The sequence below is a fragment of the Nematolebias whitei genome, chromosome 12 (genome assembly GCF_014905685.2).
Source record: "Nematolebias whitei isolate Nwh7 chromosome 12, NemWhi1, whole genome shotgun sequence".
In the NCBI taxonomy this organism is placed as follows: domain Eukaryota; kingdom Metazoa; phylum Chordata; class Actinopteri; order Cyprinodontiformes; family Rivulidae; genus Nematolebias; species Nematolebias whitei.
The window spans coordinates 6,146,283-6,164,177 of record NC_056509.1 but is presented as its reverse complement, the minus strand read 5'-3'; the positions used below and the strand labels follow the sequence as shown (position 1 = coordinate 6,164,177).

The following is a 17,895-nucleotide window of genomic DNA, read 5'->3' as shown; positions in this document are numbered from 1 at the left end:
CTGAAGATGGGACCAGCAGAACTGTGGCTGGAGATGGGACCAGCAGAACTGCGGCTGAAGATGGGACCAGCAGAACTGCGGCTGGAGATGGTCCAGCAGAACTGCGGCTGGAGATGGGACCAGCAGATCTGCGGCTGGAGATGGGACCAGCAGATCTGTGGCAGGTGAGGAGACTGGTGGGTCTCCAGCAGGCAGTGAAACCGGTGGGACTGCAGCAGGAAGTGCAGAGCAGTGGTCGCTGTCTCTGACACTCATGGAGAGGCACGGAGGAACAGGGTCATCGTACCCGACGCCCACGTAAATACAGGAGTGTGGGTTGTAGTCCCCAATGCTCACGGAGACACAAAAGTGTGAAGCATCATGGTCAAACCCCGTGGAGACACAGGAAGATGAGTTTAGCTGCTTCTATGGCTGAAAAGAACTCACTGTTTCTTCGGCTGAGCAGGACTCGGCTTCTCAGGACTTGGCTGCTTCGTCTTTGAGCATGAGCTCGGCCACTCTCCCAGTGAGTGAGGGCTTGGCTGCCCCCCCTCCCCACCGGCCTGTGAAAATTTCCCCCGCTCTCCCATCTACGTCTGGGAAGACTCAGGTGGAAGGAAGGGCTCTAGTTGGCGGATTCAATCTGGTTCTGTCATCGGCTACTCTTGCGGCAGACACGAAGAGGGAGGTTAAGAGGATCTGAAGGGTGATTCTCACTCACAGATGACTCGAAAGGAAGGCAAGGATGACTTGAGTGATGGGCGGCAGGAGAAGGGAGTGCAGCCTACATTTCTCCTTCACTGCCTCGTCAAAGAGCTCCCACATCCCCGGTACGTTGATCAGATCAGGTCGCTGAATAAACTTAACCACAAAGTCTTGAATGACCACCATCCTCTCCCAGAGGTCATTGGAGGTGGCCACAGTAGGAGAGCATTACCTTGCAGAGTCGCTGATGGTCCTTGGGGGCAAGTTCCACGAGGAACTGACAACCTGCTGGGTTCTGGTATTAGTCCGAACATTCTAAAATGATTCTGCTGTCAGGGTTGAACCATTGCACAGGAAGAAATACAAGAGACCCCCAGGTAATTCAATTCAATTCAAAAATACTTTATTAATCCAAAAGGGAAATTAAATGTTGTTGTAACTCATTACAGATGAAGATCAGTTCCTCCAAATCCGAGGCCATGGTCTTGAGCCGGAAAAAGGGTAGAGTGCCCTCTCTGGGTCAGGGAGGAGGTCCTACCCCAAGTGGAGGAGTTCAAGTATCTTGGGGTCTTGTTCACGAATGAGGGAAAAATGGAGCGTGAGATCGATAGGCAGATAGGTGTAGCATCTGCAGTGAAGCAGGCACTGTACAGGTCTGTCGTGGTGAAGAGAGAGCTGAGTCAAAAGGCGAAGCTCTCAATTTACCGATCGATCTACGTTCCTACCTTCATCTATGGTCACGAGCTTTGGGTTGTGACCGAAAGAATGAGATCTCGGATACAAGCGGCCAAAATGATTTTTTTCCGCAGGGTGTCTGGGCTCTCCCTTAGAGATAGGGTGAGAAGCTCGATCATCCGGGAGAGACTCAGAGTATAGCCGCTGCTTCTCCACATCGAGAGGAGCCAGTTGAGGTGGCTTGGGCATCTGTTCAGGAGGCCTCATGGACGCCTCCCTGGTGAGGTGTTCTGGACACGTCCCACTGGAAGGAGGCCCAGAGGAAGACCCAGGACATGCTGGAGGGACTATGTTTCTCGGCTGGCCTGGGAACGCCTCAGGATTCCCCCGGAAGAGCTGGCCCAAGTGGCTGAGGAGAGGGAAGTCTGGGCCTCCCAACTTAGGCTGCTACCCCTGCGACCCGACCCCGGATAAGCGGAAGAAAATGGATGGATGGATAGATGGATGTAACTCATTATCCTTGTTTCATTAAGAGATGTTATAGATGCTGAGGCTGTAGGCAGGAAGGATCTCTTGTAAATCTAAAAACGTTAAATCTGGTCCTCTGGACATTCAAAAAAACCCAAAAAAACAAAGCAAAACAACAAAAAAATGTAGAAACGTTTCGTCTCTCGTCCGAGAGACTTCTTCAGTCTGAGGTGCTGTTTTCAGCTCAGTCTCTTAAATAGCACCTTCTCAGAGTGGATCAACCAGTTTTGCTGCTGACAACCAAAACCAGCTGATCACATGCTCAAGAAGGACCATCAGCCTAACAATGGATCATTAGCACACTGATGGCTGTGTACTATTCACAGAGGGCTGAGTGATACTAGCAATCACAGCATTGTAAGAGGGGGACAATTGAACACGTAGGCCTCCACCCCTGTTTAATGATGGACGATTTCTTTTCACAAAGATGGCCTCCTTTACTCCTCTCTCAAACCATCGTTCCTCTCTATCCAGGATGTGAACATCTTCATCCCTGAAAGAGTGACCGCTGGCCTGGAGATGAGTGTAGACCGCAGAATCCTGGCCTGATGATGTTGATCTTCTGTGCTGGGCCATCCTTTTGGCCAGTGGCTGTTTAGTTTCCCCGATGTAAGACTGATCACAGCCCTCCTGACACTGAACAGCATACACAACATTACTCTGTTTGTGCCGGGGGACTGGATCTTTGGGATGAACCAGTCTTTAATGTATTTTGTGGTTTAAAAGCCACTGGGACGTTATGTTTAGAAAATAAACGTCTCAGTTTCTCTGATACTCCCTCAACATATGGAATGACCACTGGTCTGGGTCTGAGTTCCTCCTTTTCACCTGTTGGCTGACTGGAGTCGTTTGTTTTTTTTTTGAATGTCCAGAGGACCAGATTTAACTTTTTTAGATTTTTCTACCTGGATTATTGAGCATGCATCAGGATCTCTTGTAAAGGTCTGTCCCACAGTGGATCCGAAGAAACTGGCCACATATGTCGTCTGATATGTCCACTCAGACACGGCTGGCCTCTTGGTTACCCGGGCTGCAGGACTGCCCGAATGCTGGGCAGAACTCCTCCCAGAGCGATGGCCACTCCTTCCAGCAAATTGCCGAGCTCCTCGTCACTGCGGACAGCCAGCTGCAGATACCAGGGGACGATCCCAGTCCTTCTGTTGTCACAAGCCTTGTTTCTTGCCAGTTTCAGGACCTCTGTAGGAGATCTTAGGATCTCAATGGTCAGGCACTCAAGCACTGCCGGCAGATGGATGGGAATGCATCACATAATCATATATATATATATCAAGTCAAGTCATATTTATTTATAGAGCACATTTAAAACAGAAACTGTTACCAAAGTGCTTAACAAAAATATCACAACATCAAATAAAAAGTAGCAAGATATATTTACAGCACATGGAATAAAAATATAAAACCAAAAACAATTAGAAACAATGAAATACTAAATCAGATCTGATGACCTTGTGTTAAATAGGAATAATAAAAGCATAAACAGAATCAGCATCAATGAAAAACTAGATCTAAATCCAATCACCCTGTGTTAAATGTCACTGAGTATAGATGTCCTGATGCATGCTCAATAATCCAGGTAGAAAAATCTAAAAAAGTTAAATCTGGTATAGAGTATAGTACAGTATATAATCTGGTATCTGAGTATAGATGTGTTTTTAAGAGAGATTTAAAAGCAGAGACTGAGGTGGCCTGTCGAATGTTGATGGGCAGATTGTTCCAAAGTTTAGGGCCCACGACTGAAAACGCTCGATCTCCTCTGAGCTTCAGCTGGTTTTTGGTACGGCCAAAAGCAGCTGGTCTGATGATCTCAAAGCCCAAGAAGGAGTATAAGGATGAAGAAGGTCGGAGAGGTATGATGGTGAAAGGCCGTTAATGCACTTGAATGTCAGCAGGAGAATTTTAAAATCAACTCTGACACGTACAGGAAGAAGCCAGTGAAGGGAGGACAGAACCGGAGTAATGTGCTCAAACCTGCGAGTTCCTGTTAAAAGCCGAGCTGCAGCATTTTGTACGAGCTGGAGACGTGAGAGTGAAGCCTGACTAACCCCAACATAAAGCAAGTTACAGTAGTCCAGCCGGGTTGTAATAAATGCATGGACTAGTTTTTCAAGGTCAGATCTGAACAGAACGGACTTGAGCTCCTTAGGGCTTTATATATATATATATATATATATATATATATATATATGGTTCAAACCCCGGTCCAGGGGCCTTTGTGGGAGGAGTTTGCATGTTCTCTCTGTGCATGCGTGGGTTTTCTCCGGGTGTGGTTTCCTCCCACAGACCAAAAACATGCATGTTAGACTGATTGGTAACTCTAAATTGTCCCTAGGTGTGAGTGAGAGAGTGAATGGTTGTTTGTCTCGTTTGTCTCTATGTGTCCCTGTGATGGACTTGCGACACGTCCATGGTGTACCCTGCCCCTCGCACAGTGATTGCTGGACATGGGCACCAGCGACCCCCGTGACCCAAAATGGAATAAGCGGGTAAAGAAAATGGATGGATGGATATATATATATATATATATATATATATATATATATATATATAAAAATAATGTGAATTTTAGCTTATATTACTACCTTGAAATACTTATTCATTTAAATTCATCCTGCTTGCACCATTATATTCTACCATGCTGTTGTTTACCATCTCTCTTTAAGACATTGTAAATATTATAATTACTTTTTCATACTTTTTTTGTGTACTCGTATTGCATGCATTTAGCATTTCTTGTTTGTTTGTTCTTTTAGCGAGTCAAATGTGTTTTCATCCTGAACATTTCATTGTACTGTTAACTTTGTGTTAACCTGCATATGACAAATGAACACACCTTGAACAACTTGAATATCTTTAAATATTTTTGTCTGCTGTAAAGTTATCAGTTTTATAAAGCTGCCTTTGCCTGAAATAAAAATGTAATAAATTGTTATTTTAACTTCTTAAGGGGTTTTATTTTTTTATTTTTATTTTTTTACAAAACTCCACTGTTATCTTTTAAAATGAGTTCCTGCTTTGGTGGGATTAACTATTATAAGTCTGTTTATGGAAAATTACAAGTTTGCAGAAAACTTTTAAAAAACTGATGTTGTGTTTATTCATTAAGTAAATATTATTCTAATCTTCAGCATCAATTTTTCAATGAATCTCACATCAGCTCATAGATGGAGAGGAAAGCTAATGGAATTAATTAGACTGAAATAACTTTCCTCACGACACTGGACAAACTTGCTCTTGTGCTCAGTGATTTTCCTCTAACATGTTGTCAGCAGAAAGGCAAAGCAATTTGGGTTTGCTTTGCCTCAACACAAATAATTTCCCTGGGCTATTACTGGCCAAGGTGGGATATTAGGAACATTATGGGCTTCTGTACATGTCCAAGTTGAGTTGGGAATCCTGAGGGCCAGAATGATATGCAGACATTATATCCACTTTCACATCCAAACTTCCATAACCTGTGCCTTAAAGCTGCCTTTGTCAACATTAGGCTGCTACATACTCCTCAAGATGGGAGACCACTTCTCTCGCTCACAAGACCATTTCATACTCAGAGAGAAACTGCAGCGAGAACTCCCTCCCACTGCTCCCTCTACAGCACACATCCCACATTTAAATACAATCCCATTGGCAGCAAGGTTGGCTGAGTTTATTTTCAGCTCATGGTGGAGGAGTTGGAGAAGGAAGATCTGGCATTTCTGTTGTTAACTGAAGAGAATTTGTAAATTTGTCATAAATTGATGGACAGACAGTGTGGGACATGCCCATCACAGCCACAAAGAGTGGCCTGTGTCCGCAGCGCCTGCTCCATGCACAGAAAATATACAATCTCCTTCCACGTGTTCTTTAATGATCTTTGGTAGTTTTGCTGGAGCAGCTGCAGAGATGTCCTGATTCATGCCCAATAATCCATCCATCCATTATCTTTACCTGCTTCTTGCATTTTGGGTCACGGGGGTCGCTGGTGCCCATGTCCAGCAATCACTGTGCGAGGGGCGGGGTACGCCCTGGACAGGTCGCAAGTCCATCACAGAGACACATAGAGACAAACAACCATTCACTCTCTCACTCACACCTAGGGACATATCAGAGTTACCAGTCAGTTTAACATGAATGTTTTTGGTCTGTGGGAGGAAACCGGAATACCCGGAGAAAACCCACGCATGCACAGAGAGAACATGCAAACTCCACCCAGAAAGGCCCCTGGACCGGGATTTGAACCAGGGACCTGCTCGCTGAGAGGCAGCAGCTCTACCAGCTGCGCCACCGTGCTGCGCTCAATAATCCAGGTAGAAAAATCCAACAAAGTGAAGTCAGGTGCTCTGGATGGTTTCTCCTTGTTGAAACGTTTCATCTTCCATCCTAAAGACTTCATCAGTCCGAGAAGTCACAACAAACTCTGTCTTATAAACAGCACCTTACTGTACATAGTGGGTCAATCAGTTTGATGGTGCTCAGATGGTTTCTGTAGTCTGCCCTCTCTCCTGTCGACTCGTTTGAGGCAGTCATGGCCAAATTGGCTCAAAATATCCTGAAAGTGTAATGATCAGCAGCCCCCTGCTGACCCCTCATCTACTCACATCACTGCTCCTCATGCCATTTTTCTGCCCATCCTGCCATAATCCTGCCTTCATGCTCTTTGTTCTCCTGCCCATGTCACCTGCCATAGTTTCTGCCCTTCATGCCATTGTTTCTGTTTCCCTGCTGTGTTTTGCCTATCACCCATCCTCCAGCTCAAGCCTGCTCCCTTCACTCCATGCCATGCCTCCCTTTTCTCCACAGTAATCAGCCTTCATTCCTTGCACCTGTTCACCTGCATTTATAAGCTTCGTGTCCACACCAACCAGTGGTGAATTATTATACCTCCCATGGTCCCTAACACCAAAACTTCATAGTTTCCTGTTTCATGCCACGGCCTGGATTACCTTGCCTAGTTTTGACCTCACACCTGCACTACGGATTCTTCTCCTTGCCTGCCCCTCTTGGATTTATCTGCCTCTCTGACCACGCTTTTTTCTGCAGCTGCTCTGCACCAGGATGAGTGACACCATCGCTGCCATTCTGTCAGGTGACTCTCTCCTTCCAGCCTATGAGAACATGTTAATGCAGCTGATCTTGATTCCTCCAGCAGCAACCTAATTAATAAAAACTGTTCTTATTGTACTCCTGTGTCTGGCTTATTCTGAATCCAAACCCGAACGTGACAGAAAGAAACCATCCGAAGGACCTGATTTAACTGGTTGAATTTTTCTACCTGAATTATTGAGCAAGCATCAGGATATTTTGAACCACTTTGGCCTTGACTGCCTCAAACAAGTCTGCGGGGGAGAGGATAGACTACAGAAACTATACAATAACTATTTTAGAGAGCATGGCACAAAAGATAGTCTGACAAACAGCTCTCCTTGTGAGCGTTAAGCTAGCGGTGCTCAATACAGATACGTTAGCTATGGACGTAGCCCTCCTCTTCTCTCCCACATCCTAACCCCCCACACCCAAATACGCCTGCCATCACTAACATGGCACTAAGCTAATGCACAAAACTGAGGTGTCTCCCCCTCCTTCCCTCAAGGCAGATGACCAGAGAGAAACACTGCATGATGTGTGGAGTTGTTGTGGGTATCCAGAAAAACCTAGAGTTGATTTTTAGTAGTTTGAGTATTCTCCTATTAATCAAATTGAATGAATTCAATCATGAAGAAATAGAAACAGCGCTGGGAGAACAATTTTTTCATTGTAAATGTGTGTGTGTGTGTGTGTGTGTGTGTGTGTGTGTGTGTGTGTGTGTGTGTGTGTGTGTGTGTGTGTGGTCCTCCAAATAAATATTTTTTAAATGTGGGGGGAACGTATAAAAAAAAAAAATCACAAATACTTTATTAATCCCAAAAGGAAATTAAATGTTGTTGTAACTCGTTATTCTCATTTCATTAAGAGATTGTAACAGTCAGTATGTATATTGCTGTTGTAGTACCTTCCTAATGCCACACGTGGGTGCCTCCTTTATTTGATATGTCATGACTCATTATAGAAGTCAGCAGTGTGTAGCTAAGAGATGTACAGTGTGTACACCTTTAGCTACTCCGCTCAACCTCAGTAACGAGTGGTGAAGGATATACGGACTATACTCTATATATATTCATGTATGAGTCGCACCGTGGACACCTGGCATTGTATGGTTTTCTAAGTTATGTAATAAAGTGCAAGTGGAAATCAACGCTGTCGCTCTTTTCCAAGCTACGCTGGAGCACATGTTGCTAATGCTAAGTTAGCTCTCCTTCTACGCACCAACACCACGTTACAAGATGTTATAGATACTGATGGCTGTAGGCAGGAAGGATCTCTTGTAAAGGTCCGTCCCACAGCGGAGCCGAAGAAACTGGCCGCAGATGCTGTCTGATCCGTCCACCCAGACTCGGCTGGCCTCTCGGTTCCCCCAGGCTGCAGGACCACCTGAATGCTGAGCTGAACTCCTCCCAGCAGCCTGCAGAGCTCCTTGTCGCTGTAGACAGCCGGTTGCAGGTGTTGGGGGATGATCCCATCCTTCTGCAGTCACGAGCTGTGCTTCCTGCTAGTTCCAGGATCTCAGTGGTCAGACACTCGAGCACAGTCGGCAGGTAGATGGGAATGCATTCACAGCGCCTCCTTTACAACTCATTTGAGATTTGGGGCTGTAGTTGAGATATTATTTGAGCTTTAGAGATGTTAATCAGCTGCTCCCAGTTGTAAAAAAACACCTTGTTGTTATGGTTACGCATCATAACAAATGTCCACATATAAAAAGGTTTCAGTAAAAATCTTTCCACCTGCACAGCATCTGATACCAGAGGAAACAATCATCCACAATATGTGATTTACATCCAACAAAAGAGGAATTAATGTTTCCCAAACCAAAATCTCAGAATGAATGTAACAGAGCTACTCCAACATGCAGCCACCACGAGCAGCGCAATTCAAGAACTATGCCTGCTCTAGAACTAAATATTAATTATTTATTTATAATATAAACTTTCCCTGCAGTTTGGAACTGCTGCAGTAACCATGTTGGAGTTTCTGACCTCAGTGAGCTGAAGATGTGAGTTCATTATGATCAGAAAACTGGTTCATGAAATGAGAAACCCATTAACAAACATTCAGCTGGACATCTCTCCTTCTGACAGGAGCTTAGCAATGTGTGATGACCTACCAGTTGCCTCTTCCTTGGTGGTTATCTCCAGTCGTGGCCCGAAGGTACCATACCCGGCCTCTGTAAAGGCCCGGATCTGGAACACATAGGATGTGCTGGGCTTCAGGTTGTTCACTGTGGCAGAGGTAGACTTCGACCTCACAGTGGAATAGATCCGGTCCTTCTGGTCCTGTCAAAAACAAATTTAATGGAAAATTAACAGAACAAAAGCTACTCTGGGAAAACACCTGCCCTCCTTGAATGACATTAATTTATGGGAATAGCTGAATGACTACCAAAGTTCATGTTCAATTTTCCAGGTATAAAATCCAACAATGTTCAGTCAGGTCATCTGGATGGTTTTTTTTGTTTGCTGAGAAGTTTTGTCCTTCACCCAAAAGACTTCTTCAATCTGAGGAGCCATCAACAAACACAACTGATTCCCAAAAACAGCATACTCCATAGTGGAGTATGTTCTAAAACCTTTGGTGTTTAGAACTGTCACGATCGGGGAGGTGGTTGAGACCCAAATGCAAGCAGGACTCCAACGAGGTCACAAAAAAGGCGTTTTAATCACAAAAAGGCAACAATAACAAATAATGCTGTCGGGGCAGCGATACTACTTACATTCGTAGGAAATACATGAAATACCAAGGCACTAGGAGATGACCGTGAAGATGCAGCTTAAGCACCTAATGCTCCCCTGCCTGAGATGCAGGAGAGCACAGTATATAAAGGAGCGTCTCTAATTAAACCCAATACGTAACACCTGAGAGTCATTAACTACTTTGTATCTGCACAGAGCAGGGCAGGTGCAGATCCCTACAAGAACCACTTTGGCATGACTGTCTCAGAAGTGTTGACAGGGGAGAGGGCGGGCCACGGAGGCCATCTTAGCACTAGTAAACTGTTTTTTTCCCCACTATGGAATATACTGTTTGTGGGAATCAGTTTTTTTTGTTGGTGGCTCCTCAGGATGAAGAAGTCTTTTGGATGAAGGATGAAACTTCTCAGCAAAAAAAGAAACCATCATAATTCCATGCAGACGTACACCCATCTGGAACAACCCTGCCATACTACAACAGAATAATATGATAAACTTCCCAGGTTGGAGGTGAAAAGGAATTGAGTATTTGGAACATATATATGAGGAAGTAGACTATATCCCATTTAACAGATTAATAACACAATATGGGATTGATAAGAATACATTTTTAGAATATCAACAAATTAAATCAAAAAAATAATTTAACCTTAATAACACTAGAATTGAAATACCAACAAGTGTATTAGAATTCCTAATTTAATTCCTAATTTCTTAACCCTCCCAAATTACTATCTAAGGTTTACCGGACACTCATTAAAATAGAAGAATCAATATCCCTTCTCATTGTAAAATGGGAGACAGACTTTTCAGTCAACTTTGACCAAAACTTCTGGTCTCAGATATGTCTAAGAACTTTTAAGATGATTAAAAAAAACCAATTTACAATTAATACAATACAAAATCCTTCATAGAGTACACTACACAGGTCAACAGATGTTCAGGATGGGTTTCGCATCATCTAATATTTGCTCACAGTGTACAGACAATATTCCTGACAATTACATCTACGCATTTTGGTTCTGTCCACCTGTTCAGAGGTTTTGGTGCCAGATATGTGAAGACTTATCAAAGTGTCTGAGATGTAATATTCCACTCTCTCTGTCAGTTTGCTTATTGGGCCACTTAGATGATGTCACCTCAGAGACAAAGTCAATTCACATTATTTTTACTGCTTTATGTATAGCAAAAAAATAAAACTATACTCATGAATAGGAAAAATAAAAGTACTCTTAGTATTAAACAGTATAAAGACCTTTTTTTGGATTACATCAGTCTTGAGAAAGCCTGTACCTCCACATCAGACCATTCTCTCTGGGCTTCTTTGATCGGCTCTAACCCATAGTGGAGGTGGGTAAACCCCTTTGATTTCGTCCCGTTGGGCATCGTTGTTGATGTGGCGGGGTATCTGGGCTGAGGGCATGGGGGGGTCGTGGGCCCGGGGAAATTGCGCTCGACTGGGGAGGTGGCTTTGGTGGTTCTGAGCGATGACCTCTGCTGGCTGCATGCAGGCTTCTGAGCGGTCTGTACCGGTGGGCGCAGGTTACTGGCCTGGTGGCCTGGCTGCTCCTGGGTGGGTGCGGGTTCGGGGTTCTGGGGGAGTGTCGCTCCCGAGCTGGGGTCCCGACTTGACCAGGGGGTCTCAGGTCTTGGCTGGTATGTTGTTGGGGTCTTAGGCTGGTGCATGCGCCGGCACCCAGCTCTGGCCTGGGGGCCTTTGGTGCGCTGGTGGGCTTTGGGGCCTCTACCGTGGGTGGGTGATACTGTTGGTGGGGGGAGGATGGGCCATGGGAGGGGACGGGTGGATTCAGCCTGGGTGTCTTCTTGCCTGGCTGTGGCCGTGGTCGGGGGTGTATTGGGGGCTCTCGCTCGGGTGGCTCTGTACTGTTGGCCCAGGGGTGTCTGGGCGTGTTAGGTGTGTACCCTCCCTTGCGTGGGGTACTCTCATTGTGGGTGTTGCTGTGGTGGACTGGTCGGTTCTTTTGTGGGGGTGCTCTCTCGGTCGTCGTGGTGCACTATCTGCGACTGTTCGGGCACTCTTGGCTGAGTGTCGCTGTTGGAATTTGGTGGCTTTTTTGGTCGGGGGGCTGGGTGATGAGCTGGGGATTGGGGGATCTGGACGGTCTTGGGGTGGGGGTGGGGGGGTTGTCGCTGGCCCCGGTTGTTGTCGGTCCTCAGGGCTATGTGCCGATCTGTGGCCTGGGTCCCTGGTGGTGTGGCTGCTGTTAGGAGTGTGGTTCTGTTCGCGGCGTGGTCTCGTAGACAGCATGATGATAATAACGACAGCAGCAACGGATGATAACTGCCCTCCAGAACCGGGTCTGGCAGACACAGATCATCCAGGGTTTCCTGCAGAACCAAACAGTTCCGTAGAGTTCGGTCCATGCAGGCAGATGGAGGATCGTGGAGACGGCCGCCATGACAGGCCGGAGCCTGAGCCCGAGGCAGAAAGGGGGCCGGGAACTGAACCACGATGGCACGGCAGCAACACACAAAACTCCACAAGTGTGTCAGTCTTTTTTTTTTGTTCATTCGGCCTTTATTTCTACAGGTTAGTCCCATTGAGCCTGGGGGACTCATTTACAAGAGAGACCTGATTTTACCAAAGAGTGACGACAACAGTGGACAACAAAGACAATAATAGACAATCATAAAGGATGCGTACAAATTTAATAAGTGAAAATAAAATGATATAAAAAAATTCACAAAAAACAGCTAGGTTGTAAGGTGATGTAGAAAACTAAAAACAGTAACATGTTATACCCGTAACGTGTGGTGTCAACAAACAAAACTTTCTTCTGACTGCTCCCGTCTTCAGGGGTTGCCACAGCGAGCAAACTCGCATGAAAGATTTGGCATTTATTTTAGCTGTTTGTCAAATGCTCTTCCTGATGCAACTTGGGCTCGAACACTTAAACTCTGGATTAAAGACCGTGACACTGACCGCTGAGCTACTGCAGCCATATTCTGCTAACAGATAAAAACATAATCCCCCTTTAGCTTTCAGTGGTGGGTGACTACCAGCAGCACATGAACAGTCAAACCTTGCATGCGGCCATTTCTAAAGCTGATAGCAGCAGTTTGTTCTATATCATAGCACAGTGCATGAGTCCTGACGGAAAACCAACAAATGCAAATCTCTTCTCGAAAGAGCTGACCTTATAAAAGTCAGTGAGCTGAAGAACTGCCACCCTCACAATAACCCTGCAGACAGGTTCTCTGTTTAACAGACAGTGACCCATGTCCGCAGTAAAAGGAGAGGTTCAATCCAAAAAAGAAAACATTTTCAAAAAGTTGTATTAATACTGAAACTGCAGTATATTTTATGTGCCTGAAAAAGGAGATTTTCAGCAAAACAAGCAAAAAAAATATTTTGAACATTTTAAAGCCTTCTTTCCTGTCTTTAATGGTGACCTTGGCCAATACAGAATAATCGTTGGACACCCAAATCATGTGAGGAAAGTATAAATAAGTAAGTAAGTAAACTTTGTTTATATAGCTCTTTTCATGAATAAAACCACAAAGAGCTTTACAAAGATACAAATACAGGCTAAAAATAAAACAAAGACAATAAGAACAGCTGATTAAAAAAACCCAGTAAGAACAGCTAATAAAAACAAAGTCAAACATTTACATCTGGTATGGGCGCATGCACAAGTGCTGATCCTCAGCATCTGGTTTGTTTGTAATTTGTTAGTTTTTGATCTGTTGTACCATATTTTATTGTATTGTTTTTATAATACTGCAGAACAGTCATGACAAACATGTCAAGCAATATGTTCGCAAAATGATTGGTTTGTCTTGTGTTTTGGACTATATGGGGCATTTTAAATGTTGACAGCGGGCTTTTTGGATACATAGAACAGTGGATTACCTACTCTTGGAACTACCTGCAAACCAACACTTCTCCCCCGACCCATCTCCACAGCTGCCCTGAAATAACCCGGTCAGTAAATGAGTCAGGCACTGGTACAGCTAAAAGGAAAATGCGTGGATCCAGAGGAGGAATATGGAACCGGCTTAAAAGGAGGGGCAGCCGCTTCCCTCTCCAACAATCACGCTTTCGTGTGTTCAATAAGGAATTTTTCTTTATTTCTCCAGGTTAATCCCATTGAGCCTCGGGGACTCATTTACAAGAGAGACCTGAATAAGATGGAGCAGTTATCTGGACTTTTGAAATATGACAGAGACTTTAGGAGAGCCAACTTCCATGTTTCACTGAGTCCTGGCTTATGGAGAACGATGGCGTCACTGACCTGAAGGGATATATGACAATCGGTTTTGACAGAGACACACAGCACATGGAGAAAAGCATTGGAGGAGGGTTGTGTATGTTTGTGGATGACAGCTGGGCAGCAAACATCACAATCCGCGAGACTGACTGTTCAAAACACTGTGAGTTAATGACTGTACCTTTCACCCTTACTATCTGCCCTGTGAGTTCAGACAGATCATTGTTATTCTGGTTGACGTGCTCGGCCCGGACTTCACTTTGGCTGGGTATCAGTCCTAAAGCTGCATTATACGTTTTTGAAAGTTCAAATCTGAGGCCTCCTCCTCTGTTTAGAGATGGTTTCTCTCTTTTTACATAAATTGCTTCCTTCACTCCCCTCTCAAACCATCTGTGTTCTCGGTCCAAAATGTGAACATTCTGGTCCTCATTCTAGTCCCTTATCCTTGAGGTGCAGGTGAACAGCTGAGTCTTGTCCTGAGGAGCTGGCTCTCCTGTGTTGAGTCATGCGTCTGTGAAGAGGCTGTTTAGTTTCTCTAATGTAGAGGTCTGGACAGTCCTCGCTGCACTGGACCGCATACACTACACCACTCTGTTTGTGTATGGGTGTTCTGTCCTTAGGGTGGACCAGCCTCTGTCTGAGAGTCCTGCTGAGTTTGAAATGTACTGGGATGTTGTGTTTGTTGAAAATCCTTTTGAATTTCTTGGATAATAATAATAATAATAATAATGTCATCACAATGTCAGCACTGTATGTTTCCATACATTGGCGAAATTAGTCTCTGCATTTAACCCATCCACCACCAGGTGGTGCAGTGGGCAGCTATTGAAAGCGCCCGGGAGGCATTTTGGGGATGAGGATAATCCAGCAACATAAGGGATGACAATGTTTTTCCGTCTGTTGTTCTCTTTGTTCTGTTCGCCGTTGTGTTTTGTAGATTTCCTCGCTGACTTGACAAAAGCCCAGTTAGGATATCCACATGTTTGGAGAGCTTCTTGGATGTGTTTCTGTTCCTTTTCCTTCCCTTCTGTCTTCGTGGGGATGTGCTCAGCCCTCTTCCAGCTCTTCTCGGAGCACTCCAAGGTGTTCCCAGGCCAACAGAGAGACGTAGTCTCTGCAGCGTGTCCTGGGTCTTCCCCGGGGTCTCTTCCCAGGTGGACATGCCTGAAACACCACCCTAGGGAGACGTCCAGGAAGTATCCTTACCAGATGCCTGAACCACCTCAGCTGACTCCTTTTGATGTGGAGGAGCAGCAGTTCTACTCCGAGTCTCTCCTGATAACTGGACTTCTCAGCCTATCTCTAAGAGAGAGTCCAGCTACCCTGCAGAGGAAACTCACTTCATCTGCCTGTATCCACAATCTCATTCTTTCAGTCACTACTCAAGAGTTTGTGACTGTAGGTGAGGGTAGGAACATAGACTGACTGGTAAACAGAGAACTTTGCCTTACAGCTCAGCTCCCTCTTCACTACAACGGACCGGCACAGAGTGCACAATACTGCTACAACTCCATCAGTCCCAAAAGAAAACTATTTTATTCTAAAACTCTGACAAGAAAGTCAGCTGACAATATGCTGGGTCTGAACATCCATCCATCATCTTTACCAGCTTCTTCCTTTATGGATGCAGGGGTCACTTGTGCCCATATCCAGCAGTTACAGTGTGAGAGGTGGGGGACACTCTGGATAGGTCTCCAGTCCATCACAGGGACACATAGAGACAAACAACCATTCAATCTCTCACACTCACCTAGGAACAATTTAGAGTTACCAAACATGCATGTTTTTGGACCGTGGAGCTGAAACCAGAGTACCCAGAGAAAACCCACGCATGCACAGAGAGAACATGCAAACTCCACCCAGAAAGACCCTGGGCTGGGAATTGAACCAGGGACCTTCTCGCTGAGAGGCAACAGCTCTACCAACTGAGCCACCATGCTGCCAGGCCTGAACATAAATAACAAAATGCTCCTGATAGGTTTTTCTTGTGACTTACAGAAGATATTGAACTCATATCATCACATTTTATAATATGCAGGCATAAAACGTTGATCTTTTTTGCCAGTAAGAATCCTGTTGCCTCAACTGTCATTGTTGCGTGCTCCGTAGTTGATCTTTAACATTTTCTTAGTAAAGGCACAAATGGAATGCCCGGGCTCTGTTAGGGGTGTTGTCGTTGTTTCCAATTTTCCACTTTTCCAGTCGGGCAGAGCTCGACTGCAGTATGTGACACAGGAGACCAATCTGTCAGAGTGTGTGGCCGCCAGGACCGGCACCACAACTCTCTGCTCCCTTGCCTTTGATTTGCCAGGTTCAATTCGCTCCATTAAACCTGGCTGTAGAAAGCTGATGTGTTCAGAATGGAAACACAAGGAAGCAGCAGGATAATATGTGTGAGCTGAGAGGGGAGATAAGAGTAACACACTGCTAATTCTGGCAGCGCAGCAGCCCCGCGCTCGCATGTGTGTGAAAAAGGACAACAGTCAGATTAAAATCTTATGAACATCTAATTCATTATTGCAATCATGAGACAAAGAAGGTCCTCACAGATTCTTATGAATCCTGTTCACAACAGCATGTGAATGAAAAACGAAGAACTGATGTTAACGCAAAATGCTCCAGAAAGGGACAAACAAATTTGCTGTCTTACCTTTTCATAGTATTTGATCTCATATTCCGTGATGACACCGTTAGGTTGCTGGGGCTCCTGCCAGGAGAGCTGGATGCTGCGCTGCTGCACCTTCTCCTTGATGACCTCGCTGACCTGGGACGGAGCTGTTCGGAGAAGAAAGTGTCGGTGAGTGCAGGGCAAACCTCTCAGCATGCAGAGGATCGGTGTGAGCTGATGAATATTCACACAGACCACTCAAAATATTTACAGCCTGCAACACAAACTTCAACTACAGGACAAATGTTACACCAGCCAAAGGAGAAGTTCAACATATAAACTAGGAATGAAACATTTTCTCTGTAACGAGCCAGAGCTTCTACTCTGTGGTGGCAGACGTCCTCAGAGAGTCTTTCAGTGTGTTTGTTATCGGGGGTGGGGTTGGCTGGGCCTGACACCTTCTGACTCCATATGTACACTCATTTTCTCCAGCTCTTTGAAAGACTGATGTGTGGTGTCTGTGAGTCTGGATGAGGTGTTGCATCACTCTGATCACTGATGCAGATGTGACAAAAGGTAGGTGAACAGAAAAGGCTGGACAGCCTCTGAGGCAGCTCCAGCTGCAGAAACATCTGCACCACTGTTCAGGCCTCCATTATGGATGGCAGTTTGCTGCAGCGCGTGCTGACTCGGTCATGTTCTTGTTGTTCTTGAGCTAACAGAAACTCCTGGACACTTTTCAGACTGCATGACATTTAGAAGGAAAAGTGAGGCGTTCAAACATGAAAAAATGTTCTTTTTTATGAGAAAGACTTTTTAAATAAAGTTCTTCAAAGAGATACTGAAGATAAATTTTTACTCAGACAATGACAACCGTGGAAAATGTGCTGAAATGCAGATTTTACATGGTGGGACTACGTCACAGTCTGGATCTGTTATTTTCCAGGGTAATAGCATTGAAAGCTATTCTTGGTACATCCTTCTTATGTTGATCATAACATTGTTCATGCACACATGATTAGACACAGTCTTTACAGATTAATACATTTTTAAATATTGGCTGACTCTCTGACTCCAAACATCTGGATCCACATTGTAACACTAAGACCTTAAACTCAGGGAAACTAGCAATAAGATGATTACTATTCAAACCCAGTACCGCTCCAGTTACACCCCTGGAGTCTCTACACATGGATGATGGACCTGACTTTACATACAGTAGATAGAGCTCAGCTACTATTTATTTCATAAAACTTAATAACATAAAACTCCTCCTTGAATTACCTAGGGGTGCACCAATTGCAATTTTCTGTCCAATCACCGATTACGATTTCTAAAATGTCTGACCTGCCGATTCTGATTCTGGCCGATACCAATTTTGTTTTAT

The 17,895-nt window shown here is 44.9% G+C and overlaps 1 protein-coding gene across 1 annotated transcript in view; it reads right to left on the bottom strand.

Moving 5' to 3' along the window:
- epha7 (eph receptor A7) overlaps positions 1-17,895 on the bottom strand; it is a 318,329-nt gene that overhangs the window by 52,907 nt on the left and 247,527 nt on the right. The window contains exons 6-7 of the mRNA XM_037686066.1: positions 16,551-16,675; positions 9,086-9,254 (exon numbers count right to left, since the gene is read on the bottom strand). Coding sequence (XP_037541994.1) covers positions 9,086-9,254; positions 16,551-16,675 — 294 coding nt within the window. The remainder of the gene's footprint in view (positions 1-9,085; positions 9,255-16,550; positions 16,676-17,895) is intronic.